Source organism: Platalea leucorodia (assembly GCF_965183815.1).
Source record: "Platalea leucorodia genome assembly, chromosome: 25".
Taxonomy (NCBI): domain Eukaryota; kingdom Metazoa; phylum Chordata; class Aves; order Pelecaniformes; family Threskiornithidae; genus Platalea; species Platalea leucorodia.
Window position 1 is genome coordinate 389,994 of NC_138847.1, and position 16,416 is coordinate 406,409.

General features: G+C 53.0%; 1 protein-coding gene across 1 annotated transcript; it reads left to right on the forward strand.

Moving 5' to 3' along the window:
• Nucleotides 1-3,049: 3,049 nt before the first annotated feature.
• On the forward strand, nucleotides 3,050-14,359 carry LOC309600789 (olfactory receptor 14J1-like; the record flags this gene model as incomplete). Its single annotated transcript, XM_082333376.1, has 2 exons — nucleotides 3,050-3,343; nucleotides 13,718-14,359. The coding sequence occupies 2 exons, from the start codon at nucleotides 3,050-3,052 to the stop codon at nucleotides 14,357-14,359; spliced, it is 936 nt and encodes a 311-aa protein (XP_082189502.1).
• Between the last annotated feature and the right edge of the window lie 2,057 nt (nucleotides 14,360-16,416).

The window sequence follows — 16,416 nt, forward strand, 5'->3', positions numbered from 1 at the left end:
CCCTGCCCTCCAGTGCAATGTCTGCTCTCCTCAATGTGGTGTCTTCTACAAATGTTATGAACAAGCACTCTCTCATCTCCTCCGGGTCATTAAATACATGTTAAACAGGGCAGGTTGCAGCACAGACCCCTGCAGGACTCTACTAGCTAGGTGCCTCCAGGCAGAGTACCACACAGTGACCACGTCCCTCTGAGCCTGACCATCCATCTGGTTATTTACCCATCTACTCATCCACTGAGGCAGACCAGAATATCCTAACGTGGGCATAAGAATATTGTGGAGGGGTAATGTTGAAAAGTTCACTGACTTCCAGGTGAAAAGACAACCACTGCTCACCCTGGGTCCAGCAATCCTGTCCTTTCAGTGCAGAAAGCAAAGGGGATGGCGAGAGACAAGCTCCCCTGGGTAAATCCAGACCCCTTCTCTTTCAGACACCCAGAAATGGGATTCAGGTGAACATGATCTGGGGCACAGCCATTTGCTCCTCTGCGCACCCTTTGGGCATTTTGAAAGGTGCCTGCAACGTTTGCATTTTCCCCATTGTCAGGGAGTTCCCACAGATTCCATGACCTTTGAAAGATGCTGGAGAGTGGCCTCGCTGTGACATTGTCCTGCTCACTCAGCTCCCTGCGATTCTGCCGTTCCTGTCCCTATCTTGAAGAAATTAGATCTTTCCTTGTCACCTTCTTGGGTGCCCTGTCTAATGATAGGGCAGAAAGAAGGGGATGTTCATGCCAAGTCTTTTCCTGATAGGAGAAAAGACACTGCTGAAAGTGCCTCTGATGGAAATAAGCATCTCTCCCCAGCTGAGAGAGGGAACATCAGTGATGCCTTCAGCTGTGTCAGAGCAGATTCCCCTGGAGCCCCAGGGACACCTGGAGGGAGCCCAGAGGGGCAGAGAAAGTGCTGCCTTGGGCTGGGCCTCTGCTGCTGAGCTGGGCTGGGCTCCTGGGATGGAGGGAGCTGCTGGCAAGTGGGCAGCCCTGCAGAGAGACAGCTCTGCCCAGGAGCAGCTCCTCTGCAAAGCGCAGCAGGGCTGAGGGCTCTGCCTGCAGGCAGCGAGGGGAGATGGGAGAAGTAAGAGGGATGTTACAGGCTGCATGAGGTGGAATGATGCTGAGAGCTCACTATGGGAGAAATCTTCACAGCCCTTAACGCAGTAAGTCTCTGGCAGTAGGGAAATGCACATGAGTGTCTTGGAGGTGTCTCCTAGACATGGCACATCGTGCTGCAGACAGCAATTGGCAGGGTGGCTCTCAGGAACATGCTCCAAAAGAGGGATACTCTGCCACACTCTCAGAGGACAGGACATGATGGGTGCCTTCTCTCAGCTGCAGGGATGTGATGCTGGGTGTGCATCCAGGGGTGCCCAGGGCTGTCCTTCAGAGCAGGGTCCCTGCCCAGCAGGGCGCTGTGTCCTGGGGCAGGGACTCTGCTGCCTGCCAGCATCAGCATTCAGCCAGACCACGGAGCTCCCCATGGTTCTGCAGGGAAAAGCTGTGGGTGGAAAGAGTGATCCCCAGCAAGGCAGGGTCCTTCTGCTGTTGAGATGCTGCTGTGTGGGTCAGGGCTGCTCAGACTTCTACATCACCCAGAGGACATTTGCAGAGGGTTATTTTAAGATGGTTGTCAAGGTAGGGGATTGCCTGAAAGGGAAGGAGTACGTGTTTTGAGTTTTCTCCTCTTGGTTGGCTGGGTGGGCAGTGGGAGATGGGAATTTATTTCTCTGCTTTGCAGAAGGCAATGAGATCCCAGTTCTCACTAGGACTTGTCTGAGATGCTCCTTAGCCCCTGCACAGACAGAGATGCCACTGGGCAGTGCCCTGCTGCCAGGAGGTGCCTGCAGATCAGAGCTGAGCACACAGCAGGTGGAATGGGGTCTGTGAGCATGGAGAGGGAGGAGACGTGGGGACAGAGAAAGAGGTCGTGGCCAAGAAGAGCTCCAGGCAGCAGAGACATGGGCAGGAAGAGAGACAGATGTCGGGGGGGTGAGGATTCAAGTGCAGTTCAGACACCAACGCTGCGTGTGCTGTCATGCACATATGGCCATGGAAGAAAAGCATCCAGCTCGCACCCTGTTCACCTGTGGGGCTCTGGGTACAGCAGTGTGTGCGGCTGGCATTGACATCACCCTCCCTTCAGGACGTAACAAATTCAGGACAGTTGACTCTGTCCTTGGGAGGTCCTGCTGGGCTGCAGGCTGCCCTCCCATAGGGCTCAGCTCTCCCAGGGCATCTCTGTGTTTTGCAGGAGCCCCCTGGAGAAGACACCTCGGTGTTAAGGCCATTGAAATGCTGCTGGGTGGCTGCATGTGGGCAACTGTAATCAGCCCTCTGTGTCCCTGGTTGGGAGAGCAGAGCTGAGATCCTCCTCAGGTACGATGGGATGGGGTGAGGGTATGGAGATCTGCACTTGGAAACTGGATTCCTCTGCTCCCAGCAGTGGCCTCTTTCTTTTGGGGGGAACACCCGAGTGCGATAGTCCTCCAGGTGGAAGAGCTGCCAGCACAGGGCAGCTGAGAGCAGGGCTGATGGACAGAGCGGCTGTCCTCACTCTGCACTAAGGGACAGTCCCTGTGCCCAGTCTCAGCACCCACAAGGTTTCCCTTGCAGTGCAGCAGAAATGCCAGGCATTGCTGCATTCAAACTGCTCCTCAGCTGTGCTGGGGCAACCAGAGCACAAGGCACAACCCAAACTCCCCACAGCTCTGCTCTGCAGTCAGGTGAATTGGGAGTGACAATGCCAAAAAGCTCTTTGATATCAGGATTGGATTTAATCTGCGATCACCCCGTGTTCCTATTTACCTATTGCCATAGGGCAGGACTGACTCGTGCAGAGCCCCCAGCAGAGCCTCCTGCTCCCTGGGGCACCCTCAGTCAGCACCAACCAGAGCTTATGAAAGGGAACTGCCAAAGGTCTTCCTGAATGGAGTGAGACAGTGTGCAGAGGGGTTTCCATGAGAACTGGCTTTGATTATCCTCAGAGAAGTCTCCCCTAACTTGTCGCTGTCCTTTCCTTTTTGGCAGTGCCCCATGCCCCGAGGTAGCAGATGTCCAACAGCAGCTCCATCACCCAGTTCCTCCTCCTGGCATTCACAGACAGGCGGGAGCTGCAGCTCTTGCACTTCTGGCTCTTCCTGGGCATCTACCTGGCTGCCCTCCTGGGCAACGGCCTCATCATCACTGCCATCGCCTGTGACCACCACCTCCACACCCCCATGTACTTCTTCCTCCTCAACCTCTCCCTCCTCGACCTGGGCTCCGTCTCCACCACTGTCCCCAAATCCATGGCCAATTCCCTGTGGGACACCAGGGCCATTCCATACTATGGTTGCACTGCACAAGTCTTTCTGTTTCTCTTTTTTATTGCAGCTGAGTTGTATCTTCTCACTGTCATGGCCTATGACCGCTATATTGCCATCTGCAAACCCCTGCACTATGGGACCCTCCTGGGCAGCAGAGCTTGTGTCCACATGGCAGCAGCTACCTGGGGCAGTGGATTCTTCTATTCTCTCCTTCACACTGTGAATACATTTTCACTACCCCTCTGCAGAGGCAATGCTGTAGATCACTTCTTTTGTGAAATCCCCCAGATCCTCAAGCTCTCCTGCTCACACTCCTATCTCAAGGAACTTGGGCTTATTGTGGTTACTGTCTTTGTGGACTTTGGGTGTTTTGTCTTCATTGTGCTGTCCTACGTGCAGATCTTCAGGTCTGTGCTGAGAATCCCCTCACAGCAGTGACGCCACAAAGCCTTTTCCACGTGCCTCCCTCACCTGGCCGTGGTCTCCCTGTTTATCAGCACTCTAGTGTTTGCCTACCTGAAACCCCCCTCCATCTCCTCCCCATCCCTGGATCTGGTGGTGGCAGTGCTGTACTCAGTGGTACCTCCAGCAGTGAACCCCCTCATCTACAGCATGAGGAACAAGGAGCTCAAGGATGCCTTATGGAAACTGATCCAATGGGTGCTGTTTCACTGACAATAACCTGCCTCCCCTCCTCTGCATGTTTCCCCAAGTTTATCTTAAGCCACAAGTTTCCTTTTTTTATCCTGTGATAATTCTACTTAGGGGTAGTTTTCTGGTTTTACACTCCTGTGGAAGTTTGATTCTGTTGTGTCTGACCCTCGCACAACACTATGTCAGATGTGGCCCATCAAATTGTAGCTCTTCAAGAAAAGGGCACCTCCTGGGTGAAGTGCCTGAAGGCTGGGCTCTTCTTCCAAAGTTCCTTCCAAGAAAATGACCAAGGAATTGGTCTTTTAAAGTTTCTGTTCTCCTTGTGTTCTCAGTGGTTTGGGGAATAAGCTCATGGTAATGTTGGGTTCCACTGGACCCAGTGTTCTGGTTTTAAAGGCTCTCTTCTTGGTGTCCAATGGCAGTGGAGACGGTCCATGAGCTCCCCGTTGTTTCCTCAGTTTGCTTCATGTATGAGAGGACTGATGGCATGTACCAGACTCTCTGGAAATGAATTTGGAGGGGACAGGAGAGCATGGGGCCTCACCACATAACTGATGTGGGATTGGAATGAATGGAAATGCAGAAGATGGAACACCCTCGAAGGTGAAGTCTGTTCAAAAGTAAAGCACTAAACTGACATATCCACGAAGAAAGACTCTGCAGTGCCATGGGAGTCAGAGGGGACTCGGCAGGCACAGGGAAGGGAGAGTGGAGAGCTGCAGGAGCTGCCTGAGGACCCCCAGGGCCAGGACTCTGGTGCTGTCCTGGGGTGTGGGGCTGGTGGGAGCAGAAGAGGGGGCAAATTCAGTCAGGCTTGGGAATCAGATACAAGATGAATTGAGGAGAGCCAGAGAGTGCCTAGCCTCTGTTTCCTCAGGCCCTTGTGGCCAGCACCAGCCGTGGGGCTGATGGGGAGCCTGAACCCCGCTGTCTGCCCCCCAGCAGCTGCTGTGGCCTTCAGAGGGGCTGGGGCTGTGGGGTGAGTGCCCAGAGCTCTGCAGCAGCCTGCGCTGGGCAGTGCCATGGAGCCAGCCCAGGCTGGGCTGCTCTGCTGGGCTGGGCTGGGCTGGGGAGAGGGCAGGGGAGGTGGGGAGAGGTGGGGAGGGGCTGGGCTGGGCTGGGCTGGAAAGAGGGCGGGAGAGAAAAACACCAGTGCAGAGCTAAGGTGTGTGAGTGTGCGGGGTAGGGGCAGCCAGCACTCCCAGTGCGGAGCCAGGTGTCATGGTGAAGGAAGCAAGGCACCAAAGGTGTAGAAGAGAGGGGCCTGGTCTGTGCCATGTTTCCAGGACACCCTGGGGAAGCTGCCCCAGGAAAATTGTCGCAGACCAGTCCCACCCACTGGCCATTTCCATCTCCAGTCATACACCCCAGCCCTGAGGAGGGACCTTTGCTGCATGGTCATCCCCATCCTCCTATGGGGCTCATTCGTACCCAGCTCCAGTGCCATTATTAATAAAAAGGAAAAGAGTTTCCTCCTGACACTCATTACACACCAAACCCCACAGCTCTTGCCGCAGGTGGACTCTCAGCCAAGCCTCTTCTCAGACACCTCCAGCTCAATCAGGTGCTTGTCTCAACCAATTTTGAAAATCTCCATTGACTGAGATCTCCCCAGCTGGCCTGGGTCCTGGCTCTGGTGTTTGGCTCTGAGGGATTTCTGATAAACCCAGCTCTCTCAGCCTCTCCTTGTCCATTATGTGCTCCAGGCCCCAGCCATCCTTCCGGCCTCTGCAGGACTTGCTTCAGTCTGTCAGGATCTTCCTTGTGCTGCTGAGCCCCAGGCTGGACACAGCAGTCCTGCTGTGGTGGTCCTGTAGTGGGTTAGCCTTGGCCAGCAGCCAGACACCCACCCAGCTGCTCACTTGCATCCCCAGCTCAAAAGGACAAAGGCAGAAGATAAGGTGGACTAGCTCATGCGTCAAGATAAAGACAGGGAGATCACTTACTCATTACTGTCGTGGGCAAAGAAGAGTTGACTTGGGGAACATCAATTGAATTTGTTGCCAATTAAAAGACATTCGGATAGAGAGAAAGCATAGCAAAAATATTCAAGACCATTTCCCCACCCCACTCCTTCTTCCCAGGCTCAAATTACTCCATTGTTCCCAATTCTTCTACCCACCCCAACCCCAAGAGGAGCTGGGGGGATGGTGAGTGGGGCTTACGGTCAGCACAGAACATCTCTGCCACTCCTTCCTCCTCACACTTCTCCCCTGCTCCAGCGTGGGTCCTCTGCACAGAATCCTACTCTGTTTGCCATCAAGGCTGTGTGTTGTTCATTTCTTTCCATCTTACTTTTCTCTTGCACACTCACAGAATGACAGAGATGTTGAGATTGGAAGGCACCTCTGGAGTTCATCAAGTGCAACTCCCCAGCTGAGACACGGTCAGCTAGAGCAGGTTGCTCAGGACCTTGTCTAGGAGGGTCTGGAATATCTCCATGGATGGAGGCTCCTCAGCCTCTCTGGGCAACCTGTTCCAGTGTTTGACCACCCTCACTGTGAAAAAGTGTTTTCTTGCGTTCGGATGGAATGTCATGTGTTTTTATCTGTGTCCATCACCGCTTGTCTTGTCAGTGGGAACTACTGAGAAGAGTTTGGCTCCCTTGTCTTCATTCCTTCCCTTCAGCTATTTATGCACATTCGTAATACCCGCCAAGCAATGTTTTCTCCTAGAAAATTAGTGAAAAAAAAATGGGTTTTTTTCTAATTTTTCTCTGGAGCGCTCAGTAGAGGATAGACATGGAGCTGTTGAAGTGAATCTAGGGAGCGCCACAAATATGATCAGAGGGATGGAACACCTGTGCTGTGAGGAAAGGCTGAGAGAGTTGGGGTTGTTCAGCCTGGGGAAGAGAAGCCTCTGGGAAGGCCTTATTGGTGCCTTTCAGTAATTAAAGGGGGCTTAGAAGCAAGATGGGGACAGACTTTTTAGTAGGGCCTGTAGTGACAGGACAAGGGGTAATGGTTTCAAACTAAGGGAGGGGAGATTGAGACTAGATATAAGGAAGAACTTTTTTACAATGAGGGCGGTGAAACACTGGCACAGGTTGCCCAGAGAGGTGGTAGATGCCCCATCCCTGGAACCATTCAAGGTCAGGTTGGACGGGGCTCTGAGCAACCTGATCTAGTTGAAGATGGCCCTGCTCACTGCATGGGGGGTTGGATTAGATGACCTTTAACAATCCCTTCCAACCCAAACCATTCTGTGATTCTTTCTATGATTCTGTGATAAGTAAATACAGTGCTGGGATATCTTAGGTGACTGAGGAGCATTAGCTTTGAAAGCAGCTGGATGTGTTGCTTGGGGATTCACAGCTTTGGCAAACCTCCACAAAACCACAGCTTTGTTAGAAGCAAAAGGCAGGCAGCACAAAAAGACATTTCTAAAGCCTGGGAGACCCTGGGTTCAGAGTAAGGTGGGGAGTCTGGGGGGTGGCCGAAGTCTGCAGGAAAACTGCTGCAGGCATGGGGCAGCATGGGAGAGCTCGTGCTGGGGATGACTGAGGGCCTTGGTGGGGCTGGGACTTGCCCAACACAGCCAAGGCCTCTCTCCTCTCAGCTATCAATATTGTCACTGCCACCAAGAGCCACGAGGGGACACCATTTCTTACAGCCTCATGGCCTTCTTGTCTCCTCATCCCCCCTAGAGTCCAGGCAGTCCTAGGGTTGTCCTGCACTCATCATCGCACACCCCCACATCACACTGCTCCATCAAGAGTCCTGAGCAATGCAGGAGGAAAAGGATCTCCCTTCCCAGGTGCCAGGGATCAGAGCTTGCCCATCCTTCTGGATGAAACCCATCAAGGGCTGACGTGGCAGCAGAGCCACCTGCACATTGCCTTGGTCACCTGGAACCAGTGCTGACCTCTTGCCAGTTTAAGGCAGCCCCCAGGGAGGGGTACCTCCACCCGTGCTTCCCTTCATGGCTTCAGCTGTGATGGCCCTCAGGGCGCCCACTGACACCCTCAGAGTCCTGGAGATTTGAATCCCATTTTAAAGGCTTCTTCAGCAGCTTGTTCAATCTCCTTTCGGTAGCTGCAGTTTGGGAACTTGGCAGCAGAGGGCTCATGGAAATGCAGATACCCTAACATGCCATGGCGCTCTGCAGTTCTCTTTAATGCCTCCATTCTTGTGTGGTTCATTAGGGAGAGTTCAGGAGTATAGTCTAAATGAGAAGATGTCAAAAACAAATAACATTTTAAAAAGATTTGTGCATTTTTATTATTTTTCTGCTTACAGATTAAACAATATAGACAATCTCCAAGTCATATTGATCCCGAGGGTCTCATTATGAAGTAAGAACATGCGGGCAAAGCAAGACCCTTTCTGTCAGACACCCTAGCGACACTCTTCATCCCACCCACCCCACCCCAACCTGCCATTTCTCTCACTGGTCACCTGAAACTCACACCACTCACATTAAAATCGAAGCTTTTCCCACTCAGGCTGGAGCTGAATGTCTCAGCCTCCATTTCCTTCTGCTTTCCTTGGAGAAGTGGCTGCACAGACACACAGCATTTCTCTTAGTTAACAAGAACAAAATCAAAAAGAAAGAAAAAACAAGAGTAGTTCAGTAAAGAATAAAATATATTCCTCATCTGTCCATGAAGTCCAAGTTGCCTACACTAAATCCCACTTGTACTTTTGAGGGGAAAATCTGCAGTGAGATTAGTAGGAAAGGACAGAGAGAAAGGCAATGAAGGAGTTGGCTACAGAGACAGTCAGGAGACAGGAGCAGCAAGCTTTCAACTGCCTGAAGCTCCAAGCAGCACCTGGGTACTTGGGAGGGGTCTGAGGGAATGGAGAGTAATGGGAGGAGGAAAACCAGAGGGACACTCAAAAAGGCATCTGTGCAGACAGTCTGCTGGAGAAGATGACTTGAGAAATGGTCAGTTGAATCAGGACATGTGGGAATACCTAGAAGATTAGTGAGATTCTGTACACTCCATACTGGACAGAGCAGTGGTCAAGCAAGTGCCGGGAAGATCAAGGTTTCTTCTCCCGAGAGCAGTACACATCCTGGAGAGTTTCATGATGGCAGCACAGGAAAACATTCTCTCTCTCTGACAAGTATTCAAACATTTCAGCTGATGAAAATGTTCCCATACTACACAAATGTTGAGAAAATGTCCTCATCTTTGCAGGCCAAGCTCAGTTCCTGACTCTTCATGGTTTGCAAGGACCTGATCCAGGTGAGCATCATCTCTGTTGGTCCAGCTGGTGGCTTTGCAAAGAAATTGCTCCAACACCCTCCAGAAACCTATTGGTCTGTTTTCACAGTGCTGTGTTCCCCCTCCAATGAATGTCAGGGTCATTAAAGTCCCCTCAGAGAGCCCCATGTTACTGATCTGGAGACCTCCTTGAGTTGCTTAAGTAAGAGCTTGTCCACCTCCTCCCCTTGATCACCAGTTCTTTATCTCCCATCACGATGTCGCCCTAACTGGCCTCTCCTCCAATCCTCACCCACAAGGGCTCACCCAACCTGTTGACTTTCCCAGCAAGGAGCTCCATACATCCAAGCAACTCCTTCACACAGAAAGTATTCCTCTTCTGATGCTCCCAGCCTGTGCCTCGTGAAGAGCCTTTATCCATCCATTGCAGCACACCAGCTGTGGGAGGTGTCTCACTGTGCCTCAGAAGTCACAGCTTGTGACAGACCTCGGGGCTCCAGCTCCTCCTGGCTGTTCCCCGTCAGAGGAGAGTGTTGCACATCTGGGCTGCAGCCCTTGAGCCGTGGCTCCAGGCCAACCTCAGCCTTGTTATGCTGAACAGGGACACCAAGAACCCAGGAGCCCATGTGTGCAAAAGCTTTGCTGCATGGCAGAGACATGCTGGAGCGGATGGCAGACAGCATTGTAAGAAAGACTTGAGGTGCCCCAAAAGAGAGCAATGCCTGCTGTCCCCAAGGTTAGAGAGAAACAGGGCTGGGCTGGGCAGCCCTGGCAGGAGAGGGCATGGCTGTCTGTGGTGTCTCTGCATCCCTGGAAGGCCTTTGGTGGAGAGAGGCACTGATCTCCTGGAAGGACAAGGTGCTGCTGAAAGCATCCTTGGGTGTGGACATCCTGTGATCTAGGCACACTCGAAATTCACTGGGCTCTTTGAAGACTGTATCATCAAGAGGGTGAGTAAAGGATGGGGCAGAGGAGAACTAGAAGAAGCTGAGAACATAGGCCCACAAGTGGAGAGCCCAGTGCAATGTGCTTCTTATTCATGCAGTGCCTTGCATCTGCTGGATAGAGATGGGACAGGGCTGGCCTCGCTGCAGGGGTGGCAATCAGTCGCACACAAGCACCGAAGGAATCTGAGACGGCGCCTGGGGTGTCTGTCATGCACCCGCTCGGAGTGGACATGGCTTTCCTGTAGGTCCTGTGCTGTCCCTGCCAGCCACACGCTGTTTTGGTGGAGAGCCTTGATGTCTCATGTAGCCTTACAGGCCTGTGTTTGGCCATTCAGTGAGCAGCTGCCCTGAATTAGGTTAGGCTCCATGGGGCTGTGTGAGAAAAATCTTGTTACAGGCCACAGACAGCTAGTCAATACAGGTAAAGGAGGGGAGAAAGAGAAAGACTTCCCTCTGCCTCTGGCACAGACCTCCATTTGGTCAGCTGGACACCTCTCTAGGCGGCCCTAAACAGCGTGAGTAGGGACAGGGCATGATGTCATAAATGTGGGCGTCTGCCGTCATTTCAGCTGGCATCCTCACCAGGCTGCAGGATGATGCCATCAGTGACCATGGGACCACAGAAAAGGAGTGCAGGTGCCTATTTTAAGCAGACACCATAACTGAAGCAAGAGGAATCTCACCTCCTGTGGGTTTGTGGCAGGCATGGGAGGGAGCTGAGGTCCCTTCCAGCCTCAGGACTACAACTCCAGGAGGAGATGCCTCCATTGACTCAGCTGATTGCCTTCTCTCAGCATGGGTAAAGGAGATGCCTCCCAGCCAGTGCCCAGGTGTCCTGTCTCATGATGGGCCAAGGAAGGGGGATTCTCAGACCTAACTGTGACTCTGAGAGGAGAAAGGGCACTGCTGCAAAGAAACGTCTCTGCGGAGGTGAGACAGGCAACATAGGTGATTCCTTCAGTCCCTTTCCAAGGAGGTTCCTGGAGAGCCCCAGGGACACCTGGAGGGAGCGCCGAGTGGGGTGGGGGGCAGAGCAAGTGACGTCTTGGGCAGGTCCCCTCCTCCGGGGCTGAGACAGGCTCCTGGGATAGAGGGAGCTCATGGGTAGCAGGCAGCAGTGCAGAGAGACAGCTCTGCCAAGGAGCAACTCCTCTGCCAAGCGCAGCAGGGCTCTGGGAAAAGGAGTAGGGCAGAGAGAGATTAAAGGCAGCCTGGAGTGGGAGGAGAGAGGAGAGCTGCAAGGGAAGAAATCTTTCCAGCCCTTGTCACGGTAAGTGTCCTGGTGCAGAGCAATGCAGCTGCCGTTCCTGGAAGGGTCTCCTAAAGCTATCATAGCCTCCAGCCTATGGGGTCTGTCAGGAGGCCTCCCAGCCCAGGGGCTCATGGTAGACAAGGGTGAAGGGGTGAAGGCAGGGTGTGCAGCCAGAGCTGCCCAGGGCATTTCAGAGGGGAATTTTGCAGAGGAAGAGCAAGGCAGGGGATCCCTTAAAGCTAAAGAGCTTTCCTGAGGCTGTGCTTTCAGTTTCCTGCTGTTTCAGGAAAAGGGGAAAAGGTTCTGCTACCTTTGGAGAGGGAGGCTGAGAGTCCTGAGCTGCTACACTGAGAGATCAGTAGGTCTGGTGGGAGCCAAGTCAACTGCTTCCATCCCCTCCTCTACCTCCAGAGAGCACCAGCATCACCTTTGTTGTCCTCATCAGGGTTTCTCTGACCTGCTCCTCACTGCCTGCAAACAGGGAATACCTCTAGAGAGTGCCTGGAACGGGGAGGTTTCTTCAGGTCAGAGCTGAGCAGACAGGAGTGGGTGATGGGGTCTGTGATCCCTGACAGGGAAAACTTGGAGGGAGAAAACAGTTCCCACCAGGGATAGCTCCAGGCTGCAAACACATAGGCAGAGTGTTGTAGGAAACTCCAACCCGCAATGTCATGGGAGGGAGACTTTGGAAAGCTCCCTGTCAGCCCCTCCAATGCAGACACCTTCCTCTGAGCAAGACCCCTGCTCTCGTCTCCCACCCAGCAGAGCTGCTGCCCTCAAGGCCGTGTGGTCCAGGGCAGGAGGTGCCTCCTCTGCAGCCAGAGCTCTGGCACAGCAGAGGGGCATCTCCCCTGACACGGGGCCGCTTCCCTCTGCAGGGCAAAGGGGCTGAGAGCGACTGCCCGGGGCTTTTGCTAACCGGGAGGTGCTGTGCTCTGCTGGGTGAGGAGAAGGCTTTCCTGAGTGCCCAGCTGCCTCTCCTCTCCTTGCTTCCCTTAGGAGGAGAGTCACAGAGTTTTCCTTTGTTTCTCCACCTGCTTGTGCTGCTCTTCTTCCTGCTCTTGGGTTCCCTGGCAGTAACAGTGGTGGTGTGGGGCAAGGGGTGGGGGTGCTGAGTGCCTGCTCTGGCCCTGACCTGGAGGGCGCTGCCCTGGAGGTGTTTCCATGGGACCAAGGTGCCCAAGCCCTCTCTTCATTTTCTTGGCTGCAGTGAGTGGTTGGTCAATGAGACACTGCTTCCCTTAGCAGACATCACCTTCAGACACCTGATCATGCTGGACAGGGAGTCCTGTGGGGCTGTAAGCATCACTCCAGAAGGGCACAGCTCTCCTGTAGGACCTTGGTGATGTCTGAGAGCGCTTGATCTACTCAAACAAAGCAGCATCCTTGTCCTGTGCTCTCCATCCTACTCTGCAGAGCTGTGCTGGAAAGGAGAGGTGTTTTGAAATCTGCGCCTTGAACAGGACCCCTCTGCTCCCAGGACAGTCCAGTGGCTTTTTCAGAGCAACCTCTGGGTGCAGTTGTCCTCCAGCTGGGAGCGGTGCAAGCACAGAGCAGCTGGGCACCAGGCTGATGGACAGAGCAGCCCTCCTGGATGGGACCACTGACGCAGGTTTACACTGGAGCAACAGGGCAACGAGGGAATTTTATGCTTTCCAGAGTATTTCCCAAGTGGGATGGGGGTGTCTGAATACTAAAACACAGCGTACCGAGACACATTCGCTGCACCTCAACTCCCACCTTCCTCTGTGCGAAAAGTGTCCTTCGGAGCTTTCACCCTGTGCTGTAGTGCAGCACAGGGAACTCCTCCCCAGGAACCCTCCCTCCAAACACACTGGGCTGTTGCTGCCTCCATGGGTCATTGCTGTAAAGCAGGGCTGACCCTCAAGGAGCCCCTGGGGAGAGGGCACGGCTCTGCACAGCACACTCAGCCAGCACAAACCAGAGCTGAAGCCTTGGAGCTGCATAACGGTCCCCCAGGAAAGAAAAGCTCCCTTAGGTATTTCACAATGAAGAAATCAAATTTTGCTCAGAGAAGCTTCTCTGAATTTTTCTGGTTTATCTCCTTTGGCAGTTTCCATGCCCAGAAGCAGCAGATGACCAATGGCAGCTCCATGAACGAGTTCCTTCTCCTGGCATTCACAGACAGGTGGGAGCTGCAGCTCTTGCACTTCTGGCTCTTCCTGGGCATCTACCTGCTTGAAATCCTGAGCAATGGCCTCATCATCACTGCGATCGCCTGCGACCACCGCCTCCACACCCCCACGTACTTCTTCCTCCTCAGCCTCTCCCTCCTCGACTAGGGCGTAATCTCCACCACTGTCCCCAAATCCATGGCCAAATCCCTCTGGAACACCAGGGACATCTCCTACGCAGGATGTGCTGCCCAGGTCTTCTTTGTGTTCTTCTTGGTTGGTGCAGAGTATTCTCTTCTCACCATCGTGGCCTATGACCGCTATGTTGCCATTTGCAAACCCCTGCACTACGGGACCCTCCTGGGCAGCAGAGCTTGTGTCCACATGGCAGCAGCTTCCTGGGGCAATGGGTTTCTCCATGCTGTGCTGCACACTGCCAATACATTTTCACTCCCCCTCTGCCAAGGCAATGCTGTGGACCAGTTCTTCTGTGAAATCCCCCACATCCTCAAGCTTTCTTGCTCCAATGCCTATCTCAGGGAAGTTGGGCTTGTCATATTTAGCACCTTCTTCTTTTTTGCTTGTTTTGTTTTCATCGTGCTGTCCTATGTGCAGATCTTCAGGGCCGTGCTGAGGATCCCTTTTGAGCAGGGACGCCACAAAGCCTTTTCCACGTGTCTCCCTCACCTGGACATGGTCTCCCTGTTTCTCAGCACTGCCATGTTTACCTACCTGAAGCCCCCCTCCATCTCCTCCCCATCCCTGTATCTGGTGGTGGCAGTGCTGTACTCAGTGGTGCCTCCGGCAGTGAACCCCCTCATCTACAGCATGAGGAACACAGACATCAAAGAGGCCCTGCGGAAACTGTTTGAACACGGACTACTGCAGCATCAGTAAGGTGGCCATCATCCTCAGGAAAAGCTCGCGTGCTCTTTTGATCATATATTTCTTGGGTTTGTTTATTTTACGTCATATATTACTTCCACTGAAATAATAATATTATTATTCCCCTGCCAGTGTTTTCTGATGCAAAACACCTCACATAGATATGGAGCCAGGCTCCCTGTCTAGCGAAACACAATAAAGAATCCAGCAGAAAATTCTTTGACTCTGCCCCCATCTCGGACAAATCCTCTGGAGCTGGGGGTGCAGCCCCAGCATACAGGAGGGGTCAAGGAGCCACGAGCCCAGCTGCCACATGGAGGAGCAGGCACTCGTGGACCTCAAGGATGCCCTTTGCTGCCTCAGTGGGCAGATCCTTTCTGCCACCTTCACGTTGGGGCTGCTGCTTCCCTGGAGCCATGGCTGTGGACAACAGCAGGACCTGGTCTCTTCAGAGCAGCACTGCCAGCTCAGGGGCCTGTGGAGAGCACAGGGTGGGAACCAAGACAAGTTGGCCAGGGGAAAGGGATGGCCAGGGAAAAGAGCAAGGGAGCATTTCTGTGCCTGCAGGGGGGAATCCATCAGAAAGAGAAACCTCTTTCTGCAGGCATCCGCTTGGGGCAGGCTGCTCTGTGCCCTGGCCAGGACTCTTGTGCTGGCCTGGGGAGGGGGACTGGCAATGATGGGGCATGGTCAGTCTGTGTCATCTCCTGGACCAGAGAACATGGTCCTGCAGTTTCCCTAACCTCCATTTCTTCATGCCATGGTGAGCCTCCAGCCCTGGGGCTGATGGGGAGGCTGACCCTTCTCTGCTCCCTTCAGAGGGGCTGGGCTTCATTTTATTTTTTGACATATTCTAAACTTTTCCATCATAATCAGGCCTATAACATTAAAAAGAGTATGTTTGTGTCTCACATGGAGTTCAGTGCCCTCAAACACTCCCTGCCCAGGACTGGCCTTGCCACTGCTCGCCCTTTCACACAGCCGGTCACACTCTGAGGGGCTGAGCTCTCTCAACCGTTCCAGAGAAGAAGGGTGACCGTCTTCAGGGAAACGCTCTCTTTCTGCATGGCCAACATATTTGTGTTACCAGCACTTCTGGAAGGAGTCCCTAAATCAGCAAGACACACTCCCTTCACATTCCCTCCGCGGTGCGTGAATTGTCACTCTATTTTAGGTGCAGAAAGGGACAAGATTGTCCTTACCCAGCACCAAACACCTCAATGCAGATGTCTACCTCTAATCGAGTTGCCTAGGCTTCCCTTGGCAGTAAATGGAGAGACAGAAGATGTCTCAACCGAGATGCCTGGAGGTTTCCTGGTGACCAACTAATGCTCCAGAAGGGAGCCCTGGGTCACATTTCCAAGCACCTTATGGGTACATCTGTAACCCCAGGGCAGCTCAGACAGCAACAGCCTCTGCATGTGGGCAAATGAATCCAGACCTGAACGTAGGTCTTAGTCTTGAGTTAAAACCTACTTAAAACTTATTCTCGGCAACAACTCAAAACAATCTTCATTTGCAGAATGTCAGGTATTTTGGCTGAGTGCTAATACTGTTTTCCTCTTTTTATTTTTGTATTTGGGAGGACCATACGAGCACAGTACCTTACTTCCCCTCTGCCAGCATATTTATATGCAGCTGTTCATCAAAATACATGTCCTACCAGTGCTCTCAGTGGAGAAATTTTCTTTTGAAAAACTACTCTATCTATAGTGACCTATTTCCCATCTCTTCTTCAGCCTCTCTGCCCTTTCTCCTTCCTCTACCTCGTTTGTCTTTACAGAGAACTCCAGGTAAAGATTGATTGAGTAATTCAATGTGGGAGATATTTCTGGCCATCATCCAGTTCCCCTCCCTGCCCCCTACTCAATGGAGGGCTCCCCCCAGTTATGCGCTGTCCACAAACACGTCAAGGGTGAACTCTGTCCCATTGTCCAGGCCACCACTAAAGATGTCAGACAGCATTGGCCCCAGCACTTCTCCGGGAGGGACGCCTCTAGAAACTGGCCATCGGTTGGACTTTCTAACACGGATCCTTATGTTCCCCCCAGCTGCCATGACATTTCAAA